This window comes from Octopus bimaculoides, chromosome 30 (genome assembly GCF_046866305.1).
Source record: "Octopus bimaculoides isolate indiv1 chromosome 30, ASM4686630v1, whole genome shotgun sequence".
Classification (NCBI taxonomy): domain Eukaryota; kingdom Metazoa; phylum Mollusca; class Cephalopoda; order Octopoda; family Octopodidae; genus Octopus; species Octopus bimaculoides.
Genome location: NC_142957.1, coordinates 18,318,707 through 18,334,911, shown reverse-complemented (window position 1 = coordinate 18,334,911; position 16,205 = coordinate 18,318,707). Strand labels below are relative to the sequence as shown.

The 16,205-nt window shown below is 36.8% G+C and overlaps 2 protein-coding genes and 1 non-coding gene across 4 annotated transcripts in view; 1 reads left to right on the top strand and 2 right to left on the bottom strand.

Moving 5' to 3' along the window:
- The window catches only part of LOC106873443 (uncharacterized), a 74,602-nt gene that overhangs the window by 425 nt on the left and 57,972 nt on the right, over positions 1-16,205 (top strand). The window contains exon 1 of the mRNA XM_089346063.1: positions 1-282. This exon is cut by the window's left edge and continues 425 nt beyond it. The gene's annotated coding sequence lies outside the window, so the exon portion shown is untranslated. The remainder of the gene's footprint in view (positions 283-16,205) is intronic.
- Trnae-uuc (transfer RNA glutamic acid (anticodon UUC)) lies at positions 2,730-2,801 on the bottom strand. Its single transcript has one exon. It is a non-coding gene; the product is annotated as a tRNA-Glu (tRNA).
- LOC106875310 (uncharacterized) overlaps positions 5,397-16,205 on the bottom strand; it is a 44,626-nt gene continuing 33,817 nt past the window's right edge. For both annotated transcript variants that reach the window (XM_089346064.1, XM_089346065.1), the window contains 3 exons: positions 14,870-15,021; positions 13,625-13,684; positions 5,397-12,394 (listed from right to left, as the gene is read on the bottom strand). In XM_089346064.1, the coding sequence (XP_089202190.1) occupies positions 12,277-12,394; positions 13,625-13,684; positions 14,870-15,021 (330 nt within the window). In that variant the 3' untranslated portion in view covers positions 5,397-12,276. The remainder of the gene's footprint in view (positions 12,395-13,624; positions 13,685-14,869; positions 15,022-16,205) is intronic.

Sequence of the window (16,205 nt, the reverse complement as noted above, 5' to 3'; positions counted from 1 at the left end):
CGTATCAATTCTTGGTCCTTGGGAGAATTGGTTTTCAAATGGCAAAAAGGAGGATACAAATAAAGGGAGATCGCGAAAGACCTTCTTATCAAGAGATAGCGAACTTTGTGACCCAAGCTGTTGTCCCTTTAAATAATGAAACTCTAAAGCTTGCTTTTGAATGTTGTAAAATTGTTTCTCGTCGACAGATTGTAGAACCATCGACTCTTAAACTCACGAAGACATCTAAATGTGCCAGATGCACAGAATGAGACAAAGATCGAAGAAGAAGATGAGATACAGGTAAGTGAAATTTGCTCTGATGTGAAAACATTCTTGAAACTATTCGGTTATTATTCTACCCTAAATGCCCAAGGACATTATTTCTTCCCACGAGGCTTTTCTATTCAATGTTTTCAACACTTTAATTGTCGATATTTCCCAATAGATCCATTGTTAACTTGAGAATATTTTTTAATATGCTGCTCCTTTTGAAGGCTGTTTCAGTTTCCTTATGTCTATAATATCTGATAAATCAAACGATAGAAGTTCAATGGAATTGTAATAAAATGAATATGGTTTTTGAGAACGTCTTTGTTTTTCCTACGTGAAATATTTTACCGACCACGAAGCACTTGTTATTTCTGGAGGATTCAAAAGTCGACATTAAATAAGAAACAATTTATTTTTATTTAACCGTTTCTTATTAAAAAAATTAATTATTTCCTATGTATGATGACTTTTGAATGCCCCTTTATAATAAGATCTCGTGGGCCGTAATATGAAAGTAAAATATTTCACCTTTCTCAAAAAAACCATATTTATTTCATTACAATTCCATTGAACTTCTTTCGGGTTTTTAAGCCGAAAACTAGTTTTATGAAATGGAATTTTCCGTTTAACAAACTCCTCTGGGCAGATATCGGATGCGGGTGCGTGCATTGATTACTTTACCTACGTGTGTGTGTGTGTGTGTGTGTGTAAACAAAACAAGGTGGAAAGAATAGTATTTTAATACCAAAAGCAGAGTAAGACAGTGTTTTGTTAATGCCAAAAATGAATAACATAATTAATACATATATCATCATCGTCGTCTGCTCTCCGTGGTGGCCATAGTTTGGATTGTTTTACAGGAGCCAGCGAGGTAGAAGGCTATTATTGTGTCTGTTTTGGCATGGTTTTTTAGAGCTGATACCCTTTCTAACACCAACCACCCGGCAGCAGAGCAGACTGAGTGCTTTTTACATGGCACCAGCACTGAATATATGTGTGTGTGTGTGTGTGAAGGCACACGGTTCAGTGGTTACAGCGTCAAGCTTAGGATTGTCGGGTTGTAAGTTTGATTCCCGGACCGGGACTGCCTGTTGTGTTCTTGAGCAAGACACTTTATTTCACTTTATATATATATATATATATATTACGATGAACGTAAACAAACAAACGAAGCTTGCTTTTAGAAGCGTTGAGATGTCTTAGAAAGTTAAAGAAGTGATTTTAAATTCTCCCCAAAGAGGAGACTGACTGACAAACAGACAGATAGACAGGCAGAGAAGATACTGAGCAGCTTTACCAACTGGCTACTGACCGACTGACCGACTGACCAAGAAAGACAGAGAGAGAGAGAGAGGGGGGGAGGTGATGGTGGATAACCTAAATAATTGACTCCAGACAAACTGACCCAATAACCTGTAAAAGTTGTTTGTGAGACAAATGGGTGTCAACTACTGACAGCCAACACCCTTCGTTGGCACAGCACTGAATAATTTCAAAACTTTAATGAATTTTCCTGTATACCATCTTAGACTTAAGCAGTAATCCATTTCTATTTCTACTTCATTTTAATCTCCTTTTTATATATATATCCCATAATCTTCCTTTATCTTGCTTACATTCCATAATCTTTCGTTATCTTCCACCTTACACACCAATATATTGTTTTCACACACTTTCATTTGAATTTAATATATTATCATCATTATTGGTGTTGTTGTTGTTGTTGAGTGAGAGAGTGGCATATGCCATCAAGGTGACACTGGGGTACAAACAAACAAAACCTAATGTACCCATCTGATAAGATTACATCAGGCACATGCATCACAACCATATGTGCATGACATGGTAATCTCATATCAAGATAAACAGTGCATGACCTCACAGGTCGTTAGAATTTACCTGAGCTGGCAGAAGCAAAAGTACACCAAGCAGAATGCTTAGCGGCATTTCGTCTGTCCTTACATTCTGAGTTCAAATTCCGTTGAGGTTGATTTTGCCTTTCATCCTTTCAGGGTTGATAAAATAAGTACCAGTTACGCACTGGGGTCGATATGATCGACTTGCCCCGTCCCCTAAAATTCCAGGCCTTGTGCCTATCTTAGAAAAGATTAAAAATATATGTATATGTGTGTGTTTATGTATGTATTCATGTATGCTTGACAACTGGTGTTAGTTTGTTTGCATCCCCGTAACTTAATGGTTCAAGAGACCAAGAGAATAAGTGCCAGGCTTGAAAAAAAACCCAAAAAAACAAGAACTCGGGTCGTTTCGGTTGACTAAAATCCTATGTGGTTTTCCAGTATGGCCACTGGTCAGTAACTGAAACAAGCAAAGCATAAAACGTGTACATTACATAAAATCAGTGCCAAAACAAAACTCATTAACATTACAAAATTGATATTCTGCCATTTTGATATAATTACGATAAGATTAAATTAATTCAAAAAGGAAAGAATAAAGAAAAAAAAAAGAAGGCGTTCCCATGCCGGGAATCGAACCCGGGCCGCCTGGGTGAAAGCCAGGAATCCTAACCACTAGACCACATGGGATGCGGCAAACTCAAGCTGCAAATTTAGCAATATATTCAGTTTATTAAATATGCTCGGTTCGTGCGTTGATTGTGTTAAGGAGTGTATGGTGATATTTCTATATATTAATGTCATTATTGATTGCTTTTCGTTATTTAACGATTAATCATTTACGATGATTTACTGTTATTGTTGAACGTTTTCTTTTTTGAAAATATGATCAGACACGTTAAGTCCTGTTTTAGGCTGGCGATTGAGACGGAAAGAAAATTTGAAGAGAGTGAATGTAAAAAGCGAAACGGAAACGAAACGACGAAGCGTATATGGGTTTTATGTATATCTACTAACATACCCGTCACCCTTCCAAATAAATCGCGCTCTCTGTATGTCTTTCGCTTTTATGGCATCCTTTCCCTGTTTCTCTCCAACACTTTTTACGGAAAAGGCCGGTCTTTGGTAAAGATCGCCAAAGACACTTTTTACGGAAAAGGCTGATATTTAGGGCTCGTACCGAAAGATCGCCCATACACACAAACACAATCTTTTTACTTGCTTCAGTCATTTCACTGGGGCCTCTTCTAGGCCACCGAAAGTTAGAATAGAGATAACAGACCACCAACGAAATCTGTGCTTCTCAAACAATATCCTCGGACTATCCTCGGTTCTGGAGCCAGTGGGATTATCCAGAAATGATAGGAAGAGAGACCTAGTGGTCTTACCCTCTGTCCCTGGGTCAGAGGTAGGTGCTGCCTGATCTGGGACATCACAGTCTGTGACTCCTTACCCCTCCCCCATTCTTGACGCTGCAGTGGATGGGAAGGTCACTGCTTCGGCAGCCAAACAGAACAAAATCCTTGAGGATCGGGGACCTGTCAGATCTTTGGACGGGCTGGGCCACAAACAGCAAAGCTCTTTTGGCTATGTTGAACCTGGAATTCACCTACTCTTTTACTTGTTTCAGTCATTTGACTGTGGCCATGCTGGAGCACCGCCTTTAGTCGATCTCAGGGAAATGAATAAAAAAAAAATTTATGTGCAAAGAAATATGTTCCTTCACTGTTCAACATAATTATAAATTCCTCAAAATGCTTGAAGCTTCAAGCTAGCAGAGATTATCTCCCTTCCCTTAGCAGCAGCAGTCAAGCAGACGTTGTTTCCCTTGCTGTGTATTACTCCAAAAATATTTGTCATTAGACTACGGTCATGAAGGAGCGCCGTTTTGATGTAGGATTTTAAGTCCAACAAATCGACCCCAGTACTTTTTTCTTTTTACATTTGGTACACCAGTTGTCCTACGTTGGGACTGAACCCCAACATCTGTTACTGTCCTTGCTTTTATACATTTCCCCCCTTCTCATGACTTGTTTTTACCCTCCAGGGGCTAGTGTCTTGTGTTTTGTACCAATGTCATTCTGTTCTTCATGTTCCCTCGTTTATGTTTTGGCAGTGTTTTGCTGTTGAAGCCAACAAATTAAACAATATTATTGTCAATAGGGTGTTGAAATTGTCATGATTTTGGGCCAATAGCTGATGAGGGATGAGCTTGCTTACACATCCTTTGTGTGTTGATTTTCTCATTTCCATGTGCTACTTTGTCAGTCTCACCATCATCATCGTTTAACGTCCGCTTTCCATGCTAGCATGGGTTGGACGATTTGACTGAAGACTGGTGAAACCGGATGGCTACACCAGGCTCCAATCTAATTTGGCAGAGTTTCTTCAGCTGTATGCCCTTCCTAACGCCAACCACTCAGAGAGTGTAGTGGGTGCTTTTACGTGCCACCGGCATGAAGGCCATTCAGGAGGTACTGGCAACGGCCACGCTCAAAATGGTGTATTTTACGTGCCACTTGCACAGGAGCCAGTTCGGCGGCACTGGCAACGATCTCGCTCGAATGTCTTACACGTGCCAGGAAGGCGACACTGGGCACAGGTGCCATCACGATTTCGCTTGCCCCAACAGGTCTCCTGCACCAAATTTTACTATACATAAATTTGCTTGTGTATGTGCTATGTATGTGTGTACATATATGTGTATATATATATATATATATAAATATATATATATATATATATATATATATATATATATAGGTATATGATAGGATTGTTTAAACATTCAAGGGATAGGCTGAAGTGTTTAAGCAACCAGGGGATAGTTAAATCCGAAGGCACTCCTGGAGATTACTTGTGTGGGTACCGTCTTTGTTGGAAGGTATCCAGAGGCAGGTAATTTATTGTGTAAACCGCAATTTATAATTATAATCATGTGGAGAATGGAGAAACAAACACAGGAAGAAGCAGGTTGATTGTGCTAAGCCATTAATTTAATTATATGGAGATTATGTAATGTTACATTTACGATCGTTTCGATTTGCCAATTTGATTGGCAGATCTCTTCAGAATGGTTGAGAAGTCTGTTAAAGTTCATGGTGAGAGAGATGCAGGAATAGAAGGATGCATATAGTGGTATGAGAATAGAGGTAAGGCATAGTGAGTCTTACATTTTAGTCGGAATCAGGGTTAGTAATATTTCTGAGGGCTTAAACAGCACCCACCCCACCCACACACACCATAACTAACAACATAGCAAATAAAAAAACAAAAACAATGAAAGATGTTTAAAAAAATATTTTATTTTTTACCCACAAAAAAAAATTGTATCCCTTTTTTTTGTTGTTGTTACATTTATGCATATAAAACAATTGTAAATCCATTATTTTATATAAAACAATTATAACAGACCCCTTACTTCATAAAAACAACATACAAATTCTTAATTTTCATTTTTGTACCTGTTCCCTTTTTCCTTCCAAATATATATATATACATATATTACACATTATATAATATATATATCACATAATATATATATACATATTATATATCATATATATAAATACATCACAAATATATGTACATACATTAATATTGCATATTATATGATATATATATCACATATATACATATATATATATATATATATATATATATATATATATATATATATATATATATATATATATATATATATATATATAGATACATATATACACACACACACACACATATATATATATATACACACAGACACACACACACACACATATATATATATATATATGTGTGTATCACATATATTACCATTTCTAATGGTGGAACTGAAAGCAGATAAAACCATTAATAATAGATTCAAATTTTGGCAAAGGACCAGCAGTTCTAGAGAGGAAGAATAATTTGATTACATCAACCCCACCCCCACTACTTGATTAATATTTATTCTATTGACCCCCCCCCCCAAAAGGGGCAGAGTTGACCTTGGCAGAATTCAAGCTCAGGATGTAACATCATCATCATCATCGTTTAACGTCCGCTTTCCATGCTAGCATGGGTTGGACGATTTGACTGAGGACTGGTGAAACCGGATGGCCACACCGGGCTCCAGTCTGATTTGGCAGAGTTTCTACAGCTGGATGCCCTTCCTAACGCCAACCACTCAGAGAGTGTAGTAGGTGCTTTTACGTGTCACCTGCACCACAGGTGAAATGCAACTAATGGTTTCTGCCAGTCCACTACCTGAGATAAACTTATGAATCTGCACCTGGTCGAGCTTGCTCAGCCATTTTTAATTCACAAACCCCGTCCATCTTGGTCCTGTATTAGTTGAGGGGGGGGGGAGGTCTTCAGGGAGGCATCCAGTGCAGGGGCACATATTAGGGCCACGGACAAGAAATTAGCAATTGAAAATAATTCCATAACTCAGAAGTTATCAATAACGAGATACGGATAATGATGGAGGCAGTTCTTTGAGTCGAGAGAACATGCGGAAGAACAGCAAGCCCTTGAGTAGATCAGCCCTTGAATGATAAACTATCCATCATGACCCCCATCTGACCAAACCTTACGTGTTTGCCCCAAGTGCACCAGATGCTTATAAATATTGGGTTGACAAAAAAAAAAACAAAAAAAAACCTCTTGGAAGAAAAATGTCCAAAGCTTTCTGTGGGACACAAACCCACATCTGTAAACCAGACAGATATTTGGGCAGCCTTCGATATTTCCCATTCGAGGTCTTTTCTGGACCCTTTATTTACATGCTGATATTTATAGCTTTATTCACTTCAAGTTTCACCTTTAAAAACAATTTATTTTCATGTGAGTCAAAGTTTTGGAATTCTTATGACACACATATATATATACATACACATACACATATATATATACATACACACACATATATATTTACAAAACCTGTTTTTTTTGTTTCCACATTTTTCTTGGGTTTTAATTAAAAGACAAAAAATAAATAAATAAATATTAAAATACATAATATTAAGAAAAAAATAACAATACAAAAAGAGGAGAAAGAAAATTATTCCAATGTGAAAAAAATAGTGCAATGGTGTCTTGAATACAAAATATTTTGGTTTATGAAAGAGAACGAGCAAACCAATTGCCAGAATTATATACTCATTGTGCTTTGCGATATATATATGCATATATATGTACACATATATATATGCATATATATGTACACACATATATATATATATGCATATATATATACACACGCATACATTTATACATTCATATTCATACACACACACACAAATATATTTACATAAATACATATATATATATACACATACACACATCTATTCTTATGTGTGTGTGTATGTATATGTATGTGTGTATGAATAAACATACCTGCATATATATATATTCAGTGTGGTCCAAAAGTCATGCACCAAAACGCTTGACATTTTATTTATATCGTTATTATTATTATTATTCATTTTGTTCGTCAGGTCCAAGTATTTGTGTACTCCTCATTCTTTTATTAATTCATATATACACATACATATTTGTATAGCAGAGTGGAGAGTTTGAAAGATATGTATGTATGTATGTGTGTGTGTATATATATATATATATATATATATATTATTTTCTTTTTGTTTTAAACAAAATCAAAAACAGTCCAACTGCTGCCCCACCCACCTACCTACCTACTCCAGCCCCAACCCTTTATCCTGCCACCCACCCCCACCAAAAAAGAGGGGGAGCAAAGGAATGGGGAGAGAAAAACCTTTCACTTGAAGAATATTCCAAAATAATTTTGAAGGATTGTGCGTGTGTATGCATGCACACGTATGTGTGCATGTATACATATATATATGTGCATACACATACGTGTGTGTGTGTGTGTGCACCTGCATATACAAATGGGTGTTTTTCTTTCCGTTGACCCCCAAGATCCCAAGGAAGACTTGTCTAAAACACAGGGCAAGGGAGGGGGAGGGTTTGAGAACAGTAACAGAGCAAACTCTCCGTGAATGGTGATGTCAATGCGATACCAGGTTCCATGATAGGTTTACTACACACACACACACACACACACACACACACACACACATGCATACGAATAAGCAGACATGCAACTTCCCCCTACACACCAATCATAGTGCCCCCCTCCCCATGCCCATCCACCCCAAAAAGAAAAAAACACCCATAGATCATTAGTAGTGGCTCCTTTTTATGTTTGATGAAATCATTTAAGAAACAGTAAAAAAAAATAATAATAAATAAATACACATGCAGATACAATAAAGATATGTGTTGCTGGAGGAGGGGGGGGGGGCAATGTATGAAGCTCTCAGACCTTGAGTTATTCTGTCACTTCTGCTAAATATTAATAAATAGATAAATATATATATTATTCTTATACAAGGATGCTGTTGACAGTGACTTCAAAGCTTCAGCTTAACTGACTGAAACTTCAAAGTGACTGTCAAAAAAGTTCTTGTATAAGAATTATGTGCTTGTCTTTGTGTGTGTGTGTGTGTGTGTGTGTGTGCGTATGTCTTAGTGTTTGACCCCCACCACCACTACCATCGTTTGGCAACTGATGCTGGTATGTTTACGTCCCCGTAACTTAGTGGTTCGGCAAAAGAGGCCGATAGAATAAGTACTAGGCTTATAAAGAATAAGTCCTGGGGGTTGATTTGTTCAACTAAAGGTGGTGCTCCAGCATGGCCTCAGCCAAAGAACGGAAACAAATAAAAGTGTGTATGTATATATATATATATACTTTTAATTTATTTGGATAAATGTCTGTGAGTGTGCTTGTAAAAGCTCTTCTGCTGCTTGTCGCTAGCTAATGCTTATTGTTCCCATCTTCCAGAGTAATTCTCTGGGATGGTTATTTATGTGAAACACCCTATAGTGTAGGGTAAATACAGTAATAATGGAAAAGTAAGTACGCACATGAAGTAGTGGACTTCCTTAAGATCCATAGACCTTATAAATAATATTCAATAATATCCTATGGATGTGTGAAGGTAGTCACAAACAAACATGTTATGCAGAAACATATGTAGCAATGCGTTATTAAAATACAAAAAATTTCCATCCTAAAAATTTTTCATTATTATTATTATTATTATTATTATTATTATTATTATGTATGTATGTATGTTTGTTTTTATGTCAAGTTGTAACAGAAACAGATATTGGACATCTAAGGTGAGGGAAGGGGTGTAAAAGTGTCTGGTCACATTTGACTGAGATTTCTGGTCATTTGAGAAAAGTAATTTTTAAAAAGGATGAAAATAGAATAATGTCGAGATGAAAGAAAAAAAATGCATGTATATTTGTAAAAAAGTCTAATATACATGTTTGTCAACCTGTGTAGAATATGTCTGTCTACACACTTTTGTGTACATGTCTATATCTGAACATAATATTTATACACACATACATATATTATAATAATACACACACACAAACACATATATATATAATGTATGTGTGTATGTATGTAATCTTACTGACTGTGACTTCAAAGTAGCATATTGAAACTGTGAAATGTGGAGACATGTAACAGATCTTAAGTGTTTGTATGTATGTGTGTGTGTGTGTGTGTGTGTATATATATATATATATACACACACACATATGTATATATATATATATATACACACATATGTATATATATATATATATATGTGTGTATATTATCAGTAAAGAAGAAATTGGTTCCAATGGGTCAAAAGAGTGTTGAGAATCAATAAAATTATAATACAACACTTTATATTTGTATATTGAGTCCTTTAGTTTGTCAATGGTCCTTGCTTTTATCTCTCTCTCTCTCTCCATAAATATATATATATTTATATATACATACACACACATGTACATACACACACACATATATATATATATATATATATATATATACACATACACACACATACATACATATATATGTACATACACACACACATAAAAATTGTCATTTATACAATGGGACTTTCATACTTTCCCAACCATGTATAATGTGCATTAGAATCATCCATTGATAATTGTAATTAAACGAATGGTGAATTACATTTACCTTCACCCTTAATTCCAATCTTTGCTCACCTACATTCGATGCCAGTCACCATAGGCAACACGAGACTTATTGTTCACCTATAATTATATTTAAACTTACGGTTTACTCAGCTTACGATTATCGTGTCCTTCTTAAATATGACTAGCCAGAAAAGAAAGCAGAAGGAAGGCAACACAAGTCAAACCATTCGTAGACATTAAGTTTAAGTTTAACTCTGTCATGGATTTTTATCAGAAAAGAAAGTGACTAGCAACAACAGTCGTGTTGGACACTCAAAATTCCGCCTGACATAACAGTTATCAGCAAGAATTACTTTAACATCTAAACCATCCATATTTGGTTTAAAAGTACTGTTTTATGTTCAAACCAGCCAGATCTGGCCTTTCACACATACCCTAAAAATAAACAGTCGCATCATCGAAATCTTGAAACTATGAGAAAAGGCGATGTGAAAAAAATTAACATAGGCGCAGGAGTGGCTGTGTAGTAAGTAGCTTGCTTACCAACCACATGGTTCCGTGTTCAGTCCCACAGCGTGGCACCTTGGGCAAGTGTCTTCTACTATAGCCTCGGGCCGACCAAAGCCTTGTGAGTGGATTTGGTAGACGGAAACTGAAAGGGAATATTTCTCTTTATGCATCCGAGGAGGCAGGAAGTGTTTATGTCAGCCATATTCAATTCCCCTACTCTCAGTTTATCTTTATGTGCATATTTCTGCACTTGTGTCGCCATGTATGTGCGTGTGAGTGCCTGTGTGTCTCCTGTGCCAAAAACTACTCTTATAAAACAGATCCAATATCCAGTAAGCCATGCCAAATCACCGGCATCCCAAAAGCCTTGTCCAACACCATTTACTGATATTTTAAGCAATTGTAACCGCATCCTGATCAATGCCAGACATATTCTAACGAGCAGCAGTAACGACATCTTAACCAATGGTCACCAGAACTTTGCCATGGATCGAAGGAACATAGTGTCAGTTTGTGAGCTCGAAAATCCTGTCTTAACCAGAATGTATCATTGTGCCCATACCCCTTACACACACACATCGCATATATATATATATATATATATATACACACACACATATACAACTATGCATTTGGCAGTGTTTAAATGTAGCTAGAAGATACACACACACACACACACACAAATATATATACATGCACACACATACATTCGCATATCTATACACACACGCACACACACTGATATGTTAAATGCATACACGCACGCACGCACACACAGATCTGTTTCCACACGTTGTATGGTTAGTACAACGTGGAATGTTGCAGTGAAGTAGTGGCAGTCACACAATGCTTGCGATTTGAACTGCAGTGGCCTGCATTCTAAACAGCCATGGGGTCAGCATAGGAGTTGTTGTTTGGTCCCAGGTCAGTCCTAACGCAGCAGACCTATGATCGAAGACGTTCCAGCCGTGACCAACATGTCTTTCATTGAGACACAGTGAACCTAGGACTACATTATCTAATGTGTCCTTTCATACTATTGTTGTTCAGATCAAAATAAGCTCTGATCTAGTAGATCTATAACCGAAGATGTTCCAGCCATGACCATCCCATATTTTATTCAGGCATAGTGTATCTAGGACTACATTATCTAATGTGTCCTTCCTTGTTGCTGTTTAGCCCTAGGTCAGTCTTGGTCCAGCCAGCCTATGATCAAACAACAACAATTGACATTGTTGTTGTACTTTTAGCCCCAGGTCACTCATAAGGGTCACTGACCGCCGAACACCTCCAGTCCAGCTGCACCTGTTGCTTGTTTCAAAATAAAAGCATCCTTCTGCAACATCCGCCATTCAGTTGCCATGGTTCCTGTTCTGCCGTTTCGGCTTTAGGCAAGTCTTTGCCCGCAGCCATACAATCAACTTGCAAATCTGCTGCACATGGATTGTAAATACCTGTGCACATCTGCTGCAAAATGGCTGCAAGTAACTTGCGGTAACAGATCCTGCAAGTGAGCACGACAACAACAACAACAGCAACAACCACTACAGCCACAATCGCCACCGCTGCCGCCACTACCGTCACTGCCACATCAACACTCATGCACACAGCCACACCAGCACTACAGCTACTATTTAGGCACTGCGCCATGTGCGACGTGATGCGCAGTGAGGTTGAGCAAATGCAAACTGCTGTGTGAGTTTGAAGCTGAGAGCCGGTTTACTGCGTCGTAGGTCCCAACAAAAGCCCTGCAAATAATAAGAGGGAGAAAACATATTAACAGATGCAATGATAATCAGCCAAACAACAACAACAACAATAATAATGATAATGATAATGATAATTATAATTATAATAATAATAATAATGATAATTATAATAATAATAATAATTATAATAATAATAATAATAATGATAATTATAATAATAATAATAATTATAATAATAATAATAATGATAATTATAATAATAATAATAATAATAATGATAATTATAATAATAATAATAATGATAATTATAATAATAATAATAATAATGATAATTATAATGATAATTATAATAATAATAATAATAATAATAATGATAATTATAATAATAATAATAATAATAATAATAATAATAATAATAATAATAATAATAATGAAAATTATAATAATAATAATAATGATAATTATAATAATAATAATAATAATGATAATTATAATAATAATAATAATAATAATAATAATAATAATGAAAATTATAATAATAATAATAATAATAATGATAATTATAATAATAATAATGATAATTATAATAATAATGATAATAATAATAATAATGATAATTATAATAATAATAATAATAATAATAATAATAATAATGATAATTATAATGATAATAATAGTTTAAAATTTTTTCCACAAGAGCAGCTTGGGGGAGGTGGGGATGAGTCAATTACCATGATCCCAGTGCGTAACTGGTACTTATTTTATTGACTCTGAAAGGATGAAAGGCAAAGTCGACCTCAGCAACGGACGAAATACCACCAAGCATTTCGTCTAATCATGCTAACGATTCTACCAGCTCACTGCCTTTACACTCTCGGAGTGGTTGGCGTTAGGAAGGGCACCCAGCTGTACAAAACTTTGCCAGATCAGATTGGAGCCTGGTGTAGCCATCCGGTTTCACCAGTCCTCAGTTAAATCGTCCAACCCATGCTAGCATGGAAAGCGGACGTTAAACGATGAATAATAATAATAATAATAATAATAATAATAATACCCTGATGCCTTGATGCAATACCAGGCACTGGCTCTCATGGCTTCTGAGCTTAACTGATTTCTGCAAACTCGTTGCCTTTAGTTGGGGGTCAATCAATTATATCAGTCCAAGTGCTCAACTGGTATGTATTTTATCAACCCCAAAAAAGGATGGGAAGACGATGTCTACATTGGCAGGATTTGAACTCAGAACTTAAAAGGTGGTCACCAACTTACCCTATCACTCCGATAATTATCAAAGCAACGTCAATCACCTGCAACAATAACGTCGTGGACCTGTAATAAAGAGAACAGTTTGTAATTATGAAATCAATTCGTTATTAGTGAACAACAATAATAATGATTTCAAATTTTGGCACAAGGTCAGCAATTTCAGAGGAGGGGTTAGTGCGACCCCAGTGCAAAACAGGTACTGATTTCATCAACACAGATATGAAGAAAGACTAAGTGAACCATAGTGGGATTTGAACTCAGAACATAAAGACAGCAAAATGCAGCTAAACTTTTTGCTTGGTGTGTTTACAACTGTGCCAGTTCACCACCATAATAATAATAATCCTTTCTATTATAGGCACAAGGCCTGAAATTTGGGAAAAGGGGATAGTCGATTAGATTGATCCCCAGGATGCAACTGGTACTTAATTTATCGACCACCCCACCAAAAGGATGAAAGGCAAAGTCGACCTCGGCGGAATTTGAACTCAGAAAGTAGAGGACAAAATGCTATAAAGCACTTTTCCCAGCATGCTAACAATTCAATCAGCCACCTTGATGATGATGATGATGATGATACACATATATATGTATATAAATATATATATATATATATATATGTATATAAATATATATATATATATATATATATATATATCATCATCGTTTAACGTCCGCTTTCCATGCTAGCATGGGTTGGACGATTTGACTGAGGACTGGTGAAACCGGATGGCAACACCAGGCTCCAATCTAAATTTGGCAGAGTTTCTACAGCTGCATGCCCTTCCTAACGCCAGCCACTCAGAGAGTGTAGTAGGTGCTTTTACGTGTCACCTGCACGAAGGCCAGTCAGGCGATACTGGCAACGGCCACGCTCGGAATGGTGTCTTTTATGTGCCACCCGCACAAGCCAGTCCAGGGGCACTGGCAACGATCTCGCTCGAAAATCCTACGGAGGCCAGTCAGGCGGTACTGGCAAATATATATATATATATTATTGATCGCTTCAGCTTCTCAGTCCTCATCAGAACACAACGCAACATAGCATACATCTCTCATCACACCACAACACACTAGAACAAAGCACACACACACACACACACACACCATAGCACACTGCCCCACACAGCCCTACACCACACTACTTTCACTTTGACCCATCAAATTCTCCCTCAGCCGACCCCACACGCCTCCACTGGCTTCAACAGTCGTCCAAAGATGAAAAAGACTCAACGAAGGAAGACCTACCCTTTGAAAATGATAAAATGAAAGAGACCGGGAAGAATAAATGCTAGCAGTGTACAGCAGGTAGCACCAATGAGGGCCATCAGGTTGGCAAAGTCAGGAATGGTAACCACTACGATGCCTGTGAGCAGCACCAGTAACATTCGGAGGATATTCTGTGAAAAAAAAACAAAAGACAACAGTCATAACAATAGTAATAACAATAACAATAATAATAATAATCCTTTCGACTAAAAGCACAAGGCCTGAAATTTAGGTGAAAGGGACAAGCTGATCACATTGACCCCAAGGTGTTTCAAGGGTTCTTAATTTACCAAACCTGAAAGCATGAAAGGCAGAATTTGAACTCAGAACATAAAGATAGACAAAATGCCATTAAGCATTTTGCCTGGCATGCTAACGATTCTCAGGAATTACGTACATCATTTACATTTGATGGATATTTGTCTTCATCTTGTTTGTTGTTAACAACAAACATTCTCTCGAATGTTTTTTCACATGCCAGCGGCACAAGTGCCAGGAAGGCGATGTTGGTAACGATCACGCTCAAATGGTGCTATTCACGTGCCACCAGCACGGAAGCCAGACAGCTGCTCTGGCAATGATCACACTCAGACGGTACTGTTAGCGCTCCAGTCATAAAATTTGGTTTTATATATATATATATATATATATATATATATATATATATATATATATATATATATATATATATATATATATATATATACATACATACATATATATACACACACATATATCTACACACATAAATATATACATACATAAATATATATATATTTAAAGACTTTCTCTATTCCCGAGCGTTAAACTAATACATCCTTTTGTTGTTTACACCACCTGTCCTCGTCTGTTGTTGTTTTTTTCGTAAATTCTCCCATATCATCATCATCGTCGTTTAACGTCCGCTTTCCATGCTAGCATGGGTTGGACGATTTGACTGAGGACTGGTGAAACCGGATGGCCACACCAGGCTCCAATCTGATTTGGCAGAGTTTCTACAGCTGGATGCCCTTCCTAACGCCAACCACTCAGAGAGTGTAGTGGGTGCTTTTACGTGTCACCCGCACGAAAACGGCCACGCTCAGTTATATATACACTGTGAAGGCGCATGGCTCAGTGGCTAGAGCGCCAAACTTACGACCGTGAGGTTGTGAGTTCGATTTTATTAAAGAAATGTTTCAATATTTTGTGTATCGATTCCAGGACTGGACTGTGTGTGTTGTGTTCTTGAATGTATGTGTGTACATGTGTGTGAGTATGTATCTGTGTTTGTTTGTCCCATAACCATTGCTTGATAACCGATGTTGGTGTGTTT